At 32.8% G+C, this 16,006-nt stretch overlaps 1 protein-coding gene and 1 non-coding gene across 4 annotated transcripts; both read left to right on the top strand.

The window, feature by feature from the left end:
• The first annotated feature begins 251 nt into the window (after positions 1-251).
• On the top strand, positions 252-15,969 carry LOC123713485 (ras-related protein Rab-23). 3 transcript variants are annotated; one of them, XM_045667167.1, is made up of 6 exons: positions 252-375; positions 10,990-11,180; positions 12,358-12,520; positions 14,457-14,536; positions 14,862-15,034; positions 15,218-15,969. In XM_045667167.1, exons 2-6 carry the CDS (start codon positions 11,026-11,028, stop codon positions 15,325-15,327), a joined length of 681 nt encoding a protein of 226 aa, XP_045523123.1. In that variant the 5' UTR covers positions 252-375; positions 10,990-11,025; the 3' UTR covers positions 15,328-15,969. The 3 variants fall into 3 exon arrangements, with proteins under 3 accessions (XP_045523123.1, XP_045523122.1, XP_045523124.1); XM_045667166.1 differs by having other exon boundaries at positions 10,985-11,180; XM_045667168.1 differs by lacking the exons at positions 252-375; positions 10,990-11,180; positions 12,358-12,520; positions 14,862-15,034; positions 15,218-15,969 and adding an exon at positions 13,327-14,129.
• On the top strand, positions 11,650-11,811 carry LOC123713875. Its single transcript, XR_006754240.1, has one exon. It is a non-coding gene; the product is annotated as a U1 spliceosomal RNA (small nuclear RNA).
• Positions 15,970-16,006: the final 37 nt, after the last annotated feature.

Genomic DNA, 16,006 nt, shown 5'->3' with positions numbered 1-16,006 from the left:
TATTATAGCTTGTAACTAAGACTACTAGATGAACTCTAACGCAATGTGGTACGTAGTTTGATTATTTCATAGAGCTATAAGATCATATAATCTTGGGAGAGGACATAGGCCTAAAAGATACTCTCACATGTGGCTTAAAGCTTTACCAGATGAAGTACGTTCGATGAACTTTCCCGTCGAAGCCTGCGGGTGCGCGCGCGCCTCAGCCCACGACCGCGACCATCAACCAATCCCCGTCACACTCAAATTTCACACGCCAGACGCCAGTTTCCACGCTAACTTTATACTTTGTGCACGTGTAATATGTGTCGAATTTAAAAGTGGAAGTGTTGTGAGAGTGAATTAAGGAATGGTGCAACCGTGCCAGAGATTTATGTGAGTATTTAAGTTAGTAAAGTAACAGCTAAATACAATTTATGCCAATTTCTATTAATGAATCTAATTAATTATCACCGATCTTAGCCAATACTTTACGGAGGCTTTCATATTACATAAAGATTTTCTTGAATTTCCCAAAAAAGCTCTTAAGTAAAAAAATAATCGGGCGTCTCTCTCTTTTACAAGAAATTAAAAAAGGTATAGATCCTAGTTAGAAATCCATTCCTACTAATTCAGCGTAAACATGTACTTAACATCTCTAATTCATCGGATGATGTTCTGCGAAATAAGAATGATATAATATGCAGCTTTACTTACCTACCTATGATTTAACAAGGAAATATGAATTCGGCTACTAAACCTAAAACATAATTGCTTGTTTCAATGTGAACACTATTGTACTCTGTATTAAGTAGCCTATTCTCTTTCTTCTTCTTAACATGTAATTAATAAAGACAAGCTACAATTATGCATGTGCTTATTTTAGCATTCATTACTATAATTATTTTTTTCTGCATTTCAAGTATTTAATTTAGCTGAAATTATTCGAATAATACGGAGTTTTCAACAAAATAATAAAATGCGTGCTGACTATTTTATTCCAGTTACAGTTACACATTATATTAATGTTTCAACGACTGTAGCAAACAAATAACTAGAATAACGGACTAATGTATGTTATTTGAAATGTATTTCATGTATTAATGAAGTCGTACATGCTGACGTACCTACAAAAGCCATGAAGTTCAATTAGCATCGCATAATATATAAACTATACAGGTGTTTTCTCAGTAATCCTGTTGTGTTAAGGATAAGAGGTACATATCGTGTGACCAGAATATTAACGTATGGGTGACGTCTATGTTGAAGGTTATTATTCTTATTGACTGTAAACGGATTTAAACATATAATTATTTCATGGAATTTCAAATTTTAAAAATTATTAATTGATTTTTGAATTAAACATATAAAAAATATTAATTTATTTTATAGATGAATTGCGACTGCTAATATGTGTAGTAACGTAAAAGTATAAAAATGGATAGTGTTAAAATGTATATATTCATCAGATCGTGGGAGTATTAACTCTTATTAGAATATAAAAGCATTCGGTATTTGCAAATCTGTACGCAATTCGCAAAGCTTTTTGTAGCTATGCGAAGAATTTATAATGATAGTCAGGCTATCTGCGCTAATGGTCACCATCTCTAAATCCACACGTTACAACTGTATAATAGAAACATTCCTTTGATGTTCTTATAAATTATACTAGATGACTTTGAGTTTTTACAGACTGAATATTACGAATATTATAACACGATATTATAACATTGTATGCGTTTCCGATTCGTTGATTTAAAATTCTCGTAAATTTATTTTACCAGTTGCAATGTAATGAATTAATAGTGATTATATTCTACTGACAAATATGAAAATCCTAGCCGTCACTAAACGATAATTGTTACGGTAACACTTTCTCGCTTATGAGGCTGATTCCATAGACTTTTACACAGAAATCCATTATTGAAAGGTGAGACATGTCGTGAGAGTACCAGCGGTTAATTAATTTATTGCGAGATTTACCAATTTCGAAAGCTAGGCAATTAATATCGTTACTAGAACGAGCTTAACAAAAGGCGATAGACATATTCGACTACTGATTTGAAGACTCGTATAAAATTTGCAATACTAATTATGATTTAGACTATGTTTACATCAGTGTATCCTATACTCTACTGTAAACCACTAAAGATTATGCTGATAAATATTTTACGACTTTTTTACGTCTGTTTGCCTAAAAAACAAGTTATTTTAAGATATTTGTGCATAAATTGGTTTTTTCTTTCGAGATTTTTATGGGATGGGTCTAGCGACATTGATTTAGCTCTAAACATAGACTCTATACTCTATGCTAAATCTGGAATAAGCTATCTCTTTAAGTTATAATTTTTATAGTGTTGTATAAAAATATCTCAGACATATATTATAATCCTCGAAACAAACATTTTTATGGGTTGCTTTTGGATTGCTAAAGCGAATTCTATTTGCTACAAACTACTAATGTGTTAGACATTCCTTATGTGTCAGCAATTAAATTTAATATACAACTTCGGTTCGTATGATTATCCGTATCTATCGTCACAATCTAGACAATAGTTTGAACCTAGATTTTGGCTATAAAGGCTGACAATTCCTATCCTTTTTCCGATTTTGGGGCGAAAACAACCGTTATTATAACGTTCTAATATGAATAGTGTAAATGAGGCTTAAATCCGTTAATATAAGGTCGTCGTCCAGCCACTGTCAGTCACGGTTCACGCCTTCAGATCATATCATACCACTTCAGTACACATATTCTATTTCTATAAGACATATATAACATTAAACTATACTTGTAGCTGCTTACTTATAGCATATCCCTTCGTTAACTAATTAGGTGTAGGTATATTGAATCGGGAAATAGTTTGAATATGAAAGTTATTCATCATCATGTCATCTTAATAAGCTCACGAGTATTGTAAGGTAAAAATATAGTCTGAAAAACATTTTAATGACTTCATTTCTCGAAAAATGCTACTAACATTCTCTTCTTTACCAACATGGTTTTCAGTATGTTAGGTACCCATTTTGTATTACGCGCTGTCAAACTTCTTAAGAAATCACAGTTGTATCAAATTTGCTTAGATATAATATTAAGTAATATGGTGATAAAATATTCTATATTACAAAATTCATCTAATTTATTGTAGGTGAAACTGGCCGACCTTTTTTTTATGTAATAGCAGGCAAACGGGCAAGAGGCTCACTTGATGTGAAGCGATACCGCCGCCCTTGGACACTCACATTGCCAGAAGGCTCGCAAGTGCGTTGCCGGCCTTTCAAGAATTGGTACGCTCTTTTCTTGAAGGACCCTAAGTCGAATTGGTTCGGAAATACTAGGTATTAAGTAACATGTAAGATATTGGAATTTATTATTACCAAAATAGCCGACTGACATACAAACTGTGCGGAAGGTGCCCTTACGTTTCAACATTCACATACGTTAAGAAGAATAAGGGCAATAGTGTGATACTAGCAACAGAATATTCTAATTTTATTTTAATTCGTAGCATTGAAGCGTTATTCCAGCGGGATTAATATAAACAATAGCTATATTACCTTATTTTAAACCTATAATTGAAAGTTATCGTTGCACAGTGTATTTATTTTATGTGAAAGTTTATTTAAAATATACATCACAAAAAAATCCTTCGAATATCTAAATATAAATTTTAACGATAGAAATAAATTGGCCTGACCTTAATATCTTGGAAGATTTAAGAGAAAGTTGCAACCACGCGGTTTTATAATAAATTTTATAATAATTATTTAAATATCTTGTCATGCTGCTAAAAAAGTAAAAGTATCAAGTAATAGTAATCAAGTTTATTTTATCAATGATTTGACTAAACATAAAGTCATCCTTCGTCATTTTTGAGATATCAATGGCTTTATACCTGTGGCGGTGCCGACAAAACTTCTGCGTCTGGTAAATTACGTTTAACTTTACATCTACATAACTTTAAATATTGCAATTTTATTGTATTTTAAAAACAGTATTTGATATGAGTAAAATAATCACTGAAAGTCGAATTTTAATAGGATAAAACAAATATGTTAATATCGATGAAAACAGCAACAAATGCTGCAACACGTTACTTTGAAGTAGAATAACCCAACTAGTTTAAAAAAGTATCTATAGGACAACAGCAGATGCGATGCCATGCACCTGTTCAATTTCGATGTCGTTTTGTATCAGGTAATACTAATATTATACGCGCACATTAACACTGGCTTTAATACTTTATACACCTATTTCATATTAAATGTTGCGAATATTTCAATATTTGGAATGACATCTCAAAATAGAAAAAATGTAAAGTTATTAAACCAGTTAAATAAGCAAATCTTAAGTTAGCAATAGGAAAACATTTTTGACAGACAGACAACATTTATTACACACATAATAATAATAAATCAAAAAGAAAGATAACACAAAATAATAATAAATCAAAAAAGAAAGATAACACAAAATTATGGAAAAAAGGAATAAATTACATAAGTGTGTAATGTGTGTGCGTTGTGGTTATAAGTTATAACTGCCCCTGGCTCAGCATTATGCTGTGGAGCAGACGTGTTCCACAGCACTGGTCCTTCTGCCAGAGACCACAATAGTTTTTGGGCGTTTACTACACTGATAATTGTTATTTAAGGCTAAAGAAAAATTGACAAAAAGATATGTAATGTAGATGATCCATCTTAATTGTTGTTCAAAAAGAGTGTTCACTCTTAAATGAAATAAGCCGCACGATTAACTCGTCAAACAAGAGGTCGACAGGTATCTTGATCTAAGTCTTAAGATTTAGCACACACTCCGGACTATGTTCAGAAAAATATATATCTTTCAACTAAATGTTTCAAATATTAAGAATATTACTGCCAAATTGTGTTTACTCTGGAACGGAAAGAGAGCAGTGTAAGTAATATATGTAGTTAGGTTGAATTGTTGCTGAATTGAAAGTACTGATTTGGAGTACTAATTAGTATTTTCCAATATTAAATTTAATTATTTGCGTATTGTACAGACCTAATTGTACTGTAAACATCAAGTTGGACTTAAAAGCAATACCAATGTTAGCTAATAATGTTTGCTTTTTGCCGCACACATATGGACCTCCAGGAAGTAAAAATATTTGATTCCCAACTTGATAGTGGAATTTTTGTCTCGCATTTTAATTAATAGCAGTTTTGACAATTAAGGTTTTTACTAGAGTTGCTCGACTTTAGTTTTTGTGTTGTCCTATTTGAAATCTTTATAAATGTATGTTATTGAGGAAATTATATTTATACACTTATTATGAAAATTTACAAGAATATTAAAAATTGTGTTCCTTACGGAAAGCTTTTGGGGTCACTCACCTCACCACAATGTTGGCAAGGACGCAAACTACGAGCCATTCATGAACTGTTTACGTGCTCTTAGAATTCTTATATACAGGTTTAATTTCACTACAATACCAGTTCTAAGATACGTCATGTATTTCCATCTTTCCATATTATAATTTGGTATTATTAAGGAATAATGGAAATTAGTATCTATGTATTTACTTTTGAAAATAAGATGGTGGGTTTCTAAAGCTAAAACGTTTTTAGCAAGCATCTTACGGTTTTCCCATATTTTACCTAACTGTACCTAATAGACAAAATAAGACCCAAAATATATAAAACACGATAATGACTTTCTATACATTAATCAAATTTAATAAAGACATCTTTTAGTTTGTCCATAATAGACAACCACACATAAATAAAACCGTTTCTGTTTATAATATTATCGTACATAGACATTAATTATAATACAAGTTACTTAATCCGTCATAATTTTAAGCGTATTTCAAAGAAATCGACTTTAAAATTGTCGGAAGCAGATTTAAATGTAGCTTGTTTTTCAGAAGTTTTTGCTGCAATCTTTATTCTTAACATCTAAAATGATAAAGCACACGTTGTTATAGTGCGATGGATATGACAATTAGTCGATCTAGTGTGGAACCAAGAACAATCGGTTTGAGATCGCATTCTTGTGCGGGTTGAACGACCACGCCAATTTACTCTTCGTTGACAAATAAGCTACAGAGATATTTTATATGAAAAAAATATTAAATGTCTCGTAATATATGTATGAGCGCCATTTAAAACCACTCAAGCTTACCGCGTATTTCAATTGCGTTTTGAATATTAAATCAAGAATGTGATTACAATTTTGCGCTCCGGATATTGAAGGAATCACATCGAAATTTTCCTTTTGTAGTTACATTACATGAACATTATTGTTAGAGAATGCTAATGCCAAGTCATAAGTTAGGTAAACCACTGGGTTTAAGGAACTGTCCTTGGCTTATTTTTTCTGTTCCCTTGATATTATTTATTTATAGGTAAGTCGGTCAACCACGCACGCAAGTTTTTTCGTATGTATTAATTACAAGGAACGAACAAACAATTAGTGCAGCCCCAGAACTCGAAAGTAGGTACGACTTGCTTCGGCACCCTTTCCGTTCAACGATAGTGATTCCGTCTTCAATATTGAGATTTTGTATCTCTAGGAATATTGAAGTTACAGAAGAATTGTATGCCAATTTCATGCAAAAACGTCGGGACAGCTATGAAGGAATTGAAGTACTTAAAGCGTACACTAGGTTAACACTGATCATAATTATTATTTAAGATGATCCTAGATTAATATTGCCTTTCTTTAAACAAATTAGATTTCGCTTCCAAACTTATCTTTACCGATAGGTATATAATAATATTTTACGACGGTTATGGACGGGTTACTCTGATGGCGAGAAAGTACAATACAGGTTTGACGACAACCAACACTCATTATTTCAATGATAAACGACTTTTAATATCTCATTTCGAAAAGGATATTATTATAAATATTAAGAAATAATTTATACTTTCATTTTGAATCATATGGAATATCATTTATTTATAAGAGTCATTCTTACACGCTGAAAGCACAAAAAGAAAGTTAATTAATAGTATTTCGCATCGTCTGAATAAAAATAATATTATTTCGACTAGTTTGTGTAAATTATTCAAGAATTTTATATTCAAAAACAATACGTTGGTGTTTCGAGCGTTTTTTATTTGTTGGTTTTTTCGGGGTAACTGATAAAAAACAATTTTTCACAGTACGAAAACACCTCTTGTTAATTCATCAGTTTCGCCACTTAACGAAACCAGAAAAACGACTGACAGGTCATTCGTAGGCGTATGAATATTATAGAAATACATATGTCCAAACTCAATTACTAAACAGAACAGTTTTTAGTATATAACGACTGTAATAACCTTTAATAACCGATGCCCATTGTATTTCATAATTCTTGTGACATAAGTTCCAAATCAACACTCCAAACACAAAATTACCACGGAAGTTTCGAGTGTAGTTTCGAGGCCGCTATTGTCTCAAAATGCGATGTTATGATATCCAGTGTGACTCTTCCGTGAATGGGCACGATGTGAGATTTGAAACTTCTGGTTCGATGAAGTACAATGCACAATACAATGTTACAGCACCCATAAATAATAACGCATAGTTATAATGAACGTATATCTTATATTTATTATGATAAGTAATTAATAGGTGATAATTCAATTCATTTAAAAGGTTTGTAGAGCACGAAAGCGATGACGACTGCTCGGAGATAAATAGACGGTATACAAACAAGTAAGCAGTGTTGGTCTAGTGGGTTTAGAATGTGAGTCCCATCCCTGAGGTCGTAAATTCGAACCCAGGCTGTGGACTTTCATTCTATGTGCGCATTTAACATTGGCTCGAATGGTGAAGGAAAACATGGTGAGGAACCGGCTTGCCTTAGACCCAAAAAGTCGACGACAGTTGTCAGGCACGAGATGTTGAACACCTACTTGCCTATAATATAGACAAATGATCACGAAACATATACAGAAATATGAGGCCCAGATTTATAAAAGGTGTGGCGCCAATGATTTAATTTTTATAGTAACAATAAAACATGACTTAAAAATTATATTCATTTATCAACTATAAAACTATTAGGTGTGTGTATCTTGTTTCAAAGCCTGAATGCATACAAAACTATAGAAAATACAATAACATAAATCGGGACAGGTATAATTATAATGATACTAGGAATTATAAAAAAAGGGATAATACGTTAGATTCAATTATCTTTCACTAAAGATTATTACATTTTTCGAAGTTTATTCACTTTGTATATTTTTTTTCTAAAGCTAAAATTCCCTTTTTATAAACATCTTCCCGATCCCTTAAAAATCATAAACCTGCGTCCTTATCTTCTAATGTATGACCCTTGATATGTTTCTTAAATTGTGGAAATAGTTGAAAACAATTAGGAGCTGAATAAAAAAAAATCTCACTATACACAATAATATAAGCTGAAGGTATCACTAGATGACCATAGAGATCTATTAGATTACTTCCCAAACATGGGCAATAAAAAGTGGTAATACGTATATTTGCATGTACGAAGAAAGGGAGCAAATAGTAATCACGTCTGATTGATGATGGGATTGTAAGAGATGTATCCGTAAATTAACTTGCGCACTGCCTTATTACACTGCCCCTTTATCGAGAGGCTATAAGGAAGTAGAAATTGAACAGAAACTGTTCATGTAGCATCTACCATCATAAACAATTTATGGTATTTACTACTTTCTAATAACAGATCTGAAAATGTTTGGGAAAATTTAGAAATATTTTCATAAATTTGAAAATAAAATTTAATAGACAATAAACATTTGTTCGTCTTAGCTAAAATTTTCTTGAAAACATTTCGTCTGCGAAAACAAACAGCGTAATAAATTACTGTATTTACGATACAGGTAACATTTAGTTGCGAAAATGTCCGTTATTCCTCATATACAATCTGTGACTATCTGTGTCAACATTTGAATACGCAACACAAAAAATATTGTATTCCTCGGTCTGCGTCCAGCAGCGTCCTGCTTTCGGTAACTGTATCTGTAATTCGATTTCATTCTTTCTTAACCGCAGATAATGGCACTAATTTGAACTTAGCCTTACAACAAATATATTTATTATGTCTTTCACAAATCTACTCAAAGGATTTTTCAAGAATATATGTACGTATATGTATATAATATACAACTCACGCTTACAATAATAAAAAATAAATAATTGCAGAAAAATAATAATTTTATATTAATTTATAATTCAAGATCTCGTATTTAAAGTTATTAAATTAATTATAGCAAAATGAAGGATTTATCAGCGCTGTTTATTTACACAATAATTGACACATAATCTATCTTAAGAACTACGTGTGTTTGTTTTTTTTTTAATTTTAACAAATTAAATTTATTTTTATTAAAAAGTTAAATGAATACAGATAGCAGAGATTAGAAACATGTTTGTGGAACGTGTGGAATTTATTGTAAGTTTATATTATTATCGACTATATTAATTGGTCATGCTTCATTTGTTTCTGAGTCAAGGTGTCGATCAGAAACTGTTTCACTTGTGAAACAAAAAGTATGCAAATGAAATAAATCAACAGTTGTTGCAGTACATGTAAAAAAGTACGTAATTGAATTCCTCTATTTTACTCATCTTGCGGTTCCACCTATTTAAAATATACGTTTTTTTAATATAATGTTTTATTTACGTCAGTTATTGACCAATTAGCTTCTAAATATATACATATGTAAAAAGGGAGATCCACTAAAATACAATATTCATATAAACGTTTTTGTTATCAAGTAACGACTTAGTATCTTTGAAACTTTTTACTAATATCTACTATATTTCACATATCTCCATATTATATTATCTAAAACTGTATATATTCAGTAATAAAAAACTATTTTCGAAATTGTTTTAATAACAGAAATGATTTTATCTCTATAAACTAAAATATAAGGAATTTTGTAAATCCTTGTGAAAGTATGAACGCCAAGATTATTTAGAAACGGCTGTTAATTGTGTCTCAATGACGTAAGCTTTACTTTTAATTAATTTCTTATTCCTAACTTTAAAACTTCTGTGAGTCATCCTAGATAACTAGACTCGAGTCACGATCTGGTGACTGATCCTTTATCAAAAATGTGTGCGATTAGGTTATATTTAAAGTTAACACACCACCATTGTATGTGGGTTTGCTGGTGGACAATGGATATAAAGAGTAATAGGGCTCGACCCCAAAAGGCCTATTCACATTTCTTGTTGAATAAACTAAAGTGCATCTTGACACAATCGGAATAACTTATCAATAGCATGACTTAGCGGAATCTGCCCGAGTCGTGGTGAAACTCGACTTCGAAAGTAAAAACTCTGCAATCATTTAGCAATATGTTTATGTTAAATTACTTTTAATAGCAAATAGTAACATGATTAAAGTGTAAATTTTAAAGTTAGAAATTTCTATAGCTAAATGATGTCGATGGACCAATCCAGTAAACAGTTATTGGTACGCAATTTCCCATGCATTAAGGAGGTCTATTATAGGACTACATCTTTTAGGAGTCGAATTACCCCTGTTTCCCTTTCGTTGTCAAATGGATTTGTAATTTTATTGCGACTTATAATGTCAAAAATAACTTTCTAACGCATTTCAGATTTATAGATTGGTTTAAATCCAGCTGTATTTCTTGGTAAACCAAACGACACTGTTAAATACAACTAGACACAAAATGTGTAGCGGTTGCTAGTCTGATCTATATTCAATAATTTTAAATCTATCGAGATGAAAACTATCTCGGTTAGTTATGTATTACATATCCGGCAAAAAGGTTTTACCTCAGGTGTTGAGTGCGCAATCAGTAAAATCAGGTTAAGTATTCACGAACAGGTGCTCCTTAAAACTGGTTTCTGTTTGTGATAAACAACTGCAGACATGTAAAATGGGGGTTTTATTGTTTATAGACTATGTGCTTTTTCAAATCGTTCCTTATATATATTACTAATAAAGTATATTTTCCTTAATGAGATTGTTGATATCACACAAGATGCTAAATAAAATATGATTTGTTATTGTTTCAGAATAGATAGCGTGCACTAATGCGCGGTGCGGGGCTGAGAGGATGCGTGAGGAGGAGCTGGAGGTAGCCCTCAAGGTGGTGATAGTTGGTGATGGCGGTGTGGGAAAGTCCAGCATGATACAGCGGTACTGCCGCGGCACCTTCACCCGAGATTATAAGAAGACCATCGGTGTCGATTTTCTCGAACGGCAAATCGAGTAAGTTTCAATTTTATAATTAAGAAATATAGTGCATCTAGCGGTTCTACATTTTAACATTACGCTCAGCCATTGATTCTGCTACTGCCGAAAATGTCGCCCAGAATACTTCTGCTGCAATATCGTCAGTCGTCCCCAGTGTTGACACTCATTTATAAAACGACTCGCAACATAACAACAACAGCGGCATGAGCAGTGGCAACGCGAGTGACCAATTTACATACTCACGCTGCCCTGATCGATAGGGCAATGTGTTAATGTTGCATTTCAATTAGATACAAAATACACGCGACACAAATACTGTAGCTTCCCGCTTATTTATGTTTTCATATTAACCTAGATGGCGCTGGCCTCATTGAAAATGACGTATGAGTTGGCCTGCTAACAGATGTCGCTCTGTAGTACATGTATCGCGGTATAGAAGTAATTCATACACTACTATATCAACCGATGATAACCGAATAAAACCATACTTACCTGGCGTAGGGGACACCGTGATCATGAAGGCGGTTCCCCCAGAGCGAGACTTTTCCATTGCACTGCGGACGAGTTGACCTTTGCGATTATCCCTAATGTGGATAACTCGGACGCGTAATTTTTGGTAGTGGGGACTGCGTACGCGCCGTCCCCCTTTATTAATAATCTCAGTATTTAAAAATCTTGAACCCTCACAAATATAATATGCTTTATATAGCATTCATCAGTCCTCACACTATGAGTCTATATTCCGAAATTCTCCTCAGTATTTATTCATTGAGAAAGTATGTATTAGTGAAACTTAAAATCCGGTAAATTTGTCGCACATCTTCCAATATTTTCTTAGTTGGTGCGATTTTGACCTAAATTAATTTGTATTTGCACGTGAGATGCTTTCACTGCGGAAATCAATTATAAGGCTTAGTTCCTTGTTTAATAATTTACTCTGAACAAAATCAATCTAATAACAAATTATATCTCATTTGTAGTTTTTATATTAATCATCATAGGATCAAAGCCGAAACATTTGAATTTTTCTCACTTTACGATAATCTTTAATAATATTTTTATTTTTAGGATAAAATCACTCAAACAAAAGAGGACATTACGAAAAATTTGAAAGTGTAAATTGTTGTGTATATTGATGTTATTAGTGATAAACGATGTTAACATATATACAAGTGCTGTTAATGATTTTCAGGATCGATGGTGAAGAAGTTAGACTCATGCTGTGGGACACAGCCGGTCAAGAGGAGTTCGATGCTATCACAAAAGCTTATTACCGCGGCGCCCACGCGTGTGTTCTTGCATTCTCTACGACCGACAGGGATTCCTTTCTAGCCCTACATTCGTGGAAGCTAAAGGTACTAAAAATTTAATTTATATCGCTTTAAAAGTTCTTTATATTAATAGAAGAAAACACACTTTAATTCAATCAAATACATTTATCATTAAGAATACTAATAGGTTTATTTTAAATAACGTTTACAGACAATCATATAGCGTAAATATATATACCTACTTACAAGCGCGTCTGTCCATCGCAATACATATATAGACCGGATGATAAAAAAATCATAGGTAAATTCGCTAAATCATGGGAAATCAATAATATTGTTTATCGTGGACCTGTGCATTATGTGCTTTAAGACAAAAGTAACATTATTAATAAGTAAGTACATGGAGCAATTTCCATAAGTATTAGTTGGTCGTAACAATTATACCAATAGTGGTCTAACGTTGGCTGGAGTATCAGAGGTAGAATCTTGGAGTATATTTTATTGCGGATATTGGTTTTGCGAATCACGGAGATAAGAACTGCAAGGCTTACAGAAACCTGGGGTTCATATTACGAATAGCTTGAGGCTTCACGAATATCAGTGCGATCAAGACTTTATACAATGCATTAGTCAAAAGTTACTTGTAGTGCAACGCAATGGTGTCGGTCCCATATGAGGCTAAATACAGTCTCATGCTAGAACGAGTACAAAACAAATTCACCCGCTACCTCTACAAGAGACTGAAGTGTATCCTTTGTATCCGCTTATATACCCGACCCAGTTTGTTCTGGGTATGGTGGGTATGACCAGCTAAGGAAGAGAGTTAGCTTTATCAGTGTACTAAATGGACGGCTGCATAATATGGATATGGGAAATAAATAAATATCTTTAGCAACTGCTGAAGCGCTAACTGAATTATAAATAATAAAAAGTTTATATCAATTGCACTTTATGTATACGTGTGAATGATTAACTTGTTTCGGTTAAATTGATAAGGTGGGATAAATTAGAATACTGATATCAGTGGTCACGACTTTCGACCCGGCACGCAGTTAGCTTTTAGTGCGCTGCCCATATTCACAACAATCATACCTATTATCCCTATGTCAAAAACAACTTTTAAAATGTATTTTTTGTTACTTATTGTTTGTCTATTCGGATTTGGCAAAGTGCAGCCCAACGCCAATGTGGAGGAACAGTGCATTGATTACTTCAGAAGCGGCGACAACTTTGACTTAAACGAATTAGAAGGAGACTGGTACGCTGTGTACTATTGGCCACCATTGCAGCGTCAGAGAAAAAACTGTGAAATTGTCCAGTTCAGGAAGACTACGCAAATACACAACAGTCCAGGTTGTTCTACTGTTCCATTTAATCAAACGCTAATCGAATCCAGTTACAAAAACACAGCAGGAACGAGGGTCAATTTGCTTTATTATGGGGAAGATGAAGTGAAGTATCAGATTAGATCATGCAATCGGCTTTCGAAGTATATCTTCATTGATGTTGATGACGGTTATATTTTGGGGATCAATTGTTCCACTGGGGGCAGGGGAGTTTTATTGGCAAAGACGCTACCAGCAATGGGTGAAGTTCAATCAATTGTGGAAGACATTGATATAATGACTGGAAGAACTGGAAGTCCCGACTGCGAACTTTCTGCATAAGATATAGTTTAGACGAACCTAAATAGGTATTTACTTATTAAAATAAATTAGTCATTGGGTATTTTGTTTCATTTCAAACTTTTACTTCATTACCTTTATATATATAAAAATCGTATCGTACTGAGATACAAATAATATCCCTGCTTACATAGCATAATAAGTATTTATGATTAAGCTTTAAACTTTCGAATTTAGGCATATTTATATTTTATTTACAAATCAAATAAGGTCTTGCCAAACCTCAGTTTTGGTTCTGTTCAAATATGATTTCAAAGATAATTCTTAAGATATATATCATATATAGATGCAAATTGTAATATGTATAAGTAGATATAATAATAAATTATTTACAGGTGGAAAACGAGTGCGGTGAAATACCAACCATAATTGTTCAAAATAAAATTGACTTGATGGATCAGTGTGTAGTAGGGCCGTAAGTAGATCAATAATAATAGGAATAATTTTTAATGGTTATGGATGAGAGTTTATGTAGAATTTGGTAGAAAGAAGAAATGGTTGTAACTTAATTTTTTGTTACTAAGATTTTATCCTCAATTTATCTTAATAAATAGAATCACCTACTGACAAATATTGACTGTATGAGATGATTTATCGAGCATATTCAATATTCAATATTTTTTTAATTCTGAATCTCACACTTACTCTAAAAAGGAAGCAAAAGCTGAAACTTGACAGGAAAGTGTACGATATCGCGATACGATAAGTGTACGACTAGATAATTGTACTGGTTCTTTCAGAGATGAAGCTGAATTAGTGGCGAGAGCTCTTGGCTGTAGGCTGATGCGCGCTTCGGTTAAGGAAGATGTGAACGTAGGAGCCGTCTTTCGGGCGTTGGCAGCGAGGTGCCTCGCAGACTTGAGGCGAGAACACGCAGCCGAAATCACTGCACCCACTATAGCACCAGTCATAGGTAGCTACTGATATTATTCCATCGCTCATATACAACCAATTGATTTTAGTTAATATGATTAATTGTCAATTAAATTACATAGTAGGGACTTTTTACGAATTATTCGATAAATATCATGTTATGAACCGAAACAATATTCTATTTAAAATATTTAAATTTAATTTACAAAACATTTTATTTCAGGAACGTTTACTAATCACAACAGCAACGGTACAATCCTACTGCGCCCAGTCAAGCACAGGCCTGGGGGTAAAAAGAAAAATGTTCTGAAAAACGCGTGCAGAATACTGTGATTGACTGTCTAGTGGATAACGTCGATAACTACATTTGAACTTTTAAACCCTTGTGTTAATATTTATGTAAAAATAATGTTACATTTGTACTATGTTAAGCAAACGTGGTGCCTCTCTGTAAATTTAGATATAAGCTATTGTTTTCGGCATCTGTAGACCTACGCTTGGAAAACATACTTTATGTACATAATTGTTTAATGTTTTGTTCTGTTTGGATATGTGCAATTTTAATCCATTAACTTTGATGTTTTTTTGTTTAAGTTAATTGAATGAAAAATTTATCCTTCATAACAGTCTAATAGATTCCCTATAGTTGGTATGTATTCGGTATTTCCACACATTATTCACATTTATATTTAATCACAGCACTGGTGACAATTGAAGAGCATAAAGCCTCGTATTTATGGTAAACATTTGTTAAGCATCAACGTGTCGGGGAGTTGCGGGCAACCCTGCGTATTGCAGGTTGTTGACGAGTTCTCGATGAGAGGCAACATCTGTTTATTATCAATATTGCTGACGTGGAGTTGTTAGCGATACATCCAATAAAATAAATATTGTTTCCTGAAATGACTCACGTTGTGCAGAAAATAGTGTAATATTTTTTGTAAATATGTATTTGTTTTGGTGTCAATAAATTATTATAAAAATTCGTATTTAATTCGAAATAAAATAAAAC

The sequence above is a fragment of the Pieris brassicae genome, chromosome 8 (genome assembly GCF_905147105.1).
Source record: "Pieris brassicae chromosome 8, ilPieBrab1.1, whole genome shotgun sequence".
NCBI lineage: Eukaryota > Metazoa > Arthropoda > Insecta > Lepidoptera > Pieridae > Pieris > Pieris brassicae.
The sequence above is the reverse complement of the archived record's forward strand: the minus strand, read 5'-3'. Positions and strand labels throughout refer to the sequence as shown.

Excerpts from the sequence above, each read along its gene's own strand:
- LOC123713485 (XM_045667167.1), top strand. The coding sequence starts at position 11,026 with ATGCGTGAGGAGGAGCTGGAGGTAGCCCTCAAGGTGGTGATAGTTGGT. Across the intron at positions 11,181-12,357 it reads TTTCTCGAACGGCAAATCGA|GATCGATGGTGAAGAAGTTA; the intron begins GTAAGTTTCAAT and ends AATGATTTTCAG. Across the intron at positions 14,537-14,861 it reads GATCAGTGTGTAGTAGGGCC|AGATGAAGCTGAATTAGTGG; the intron begins GTAAGTAGATCA and ends TGGTTCTTTCAG.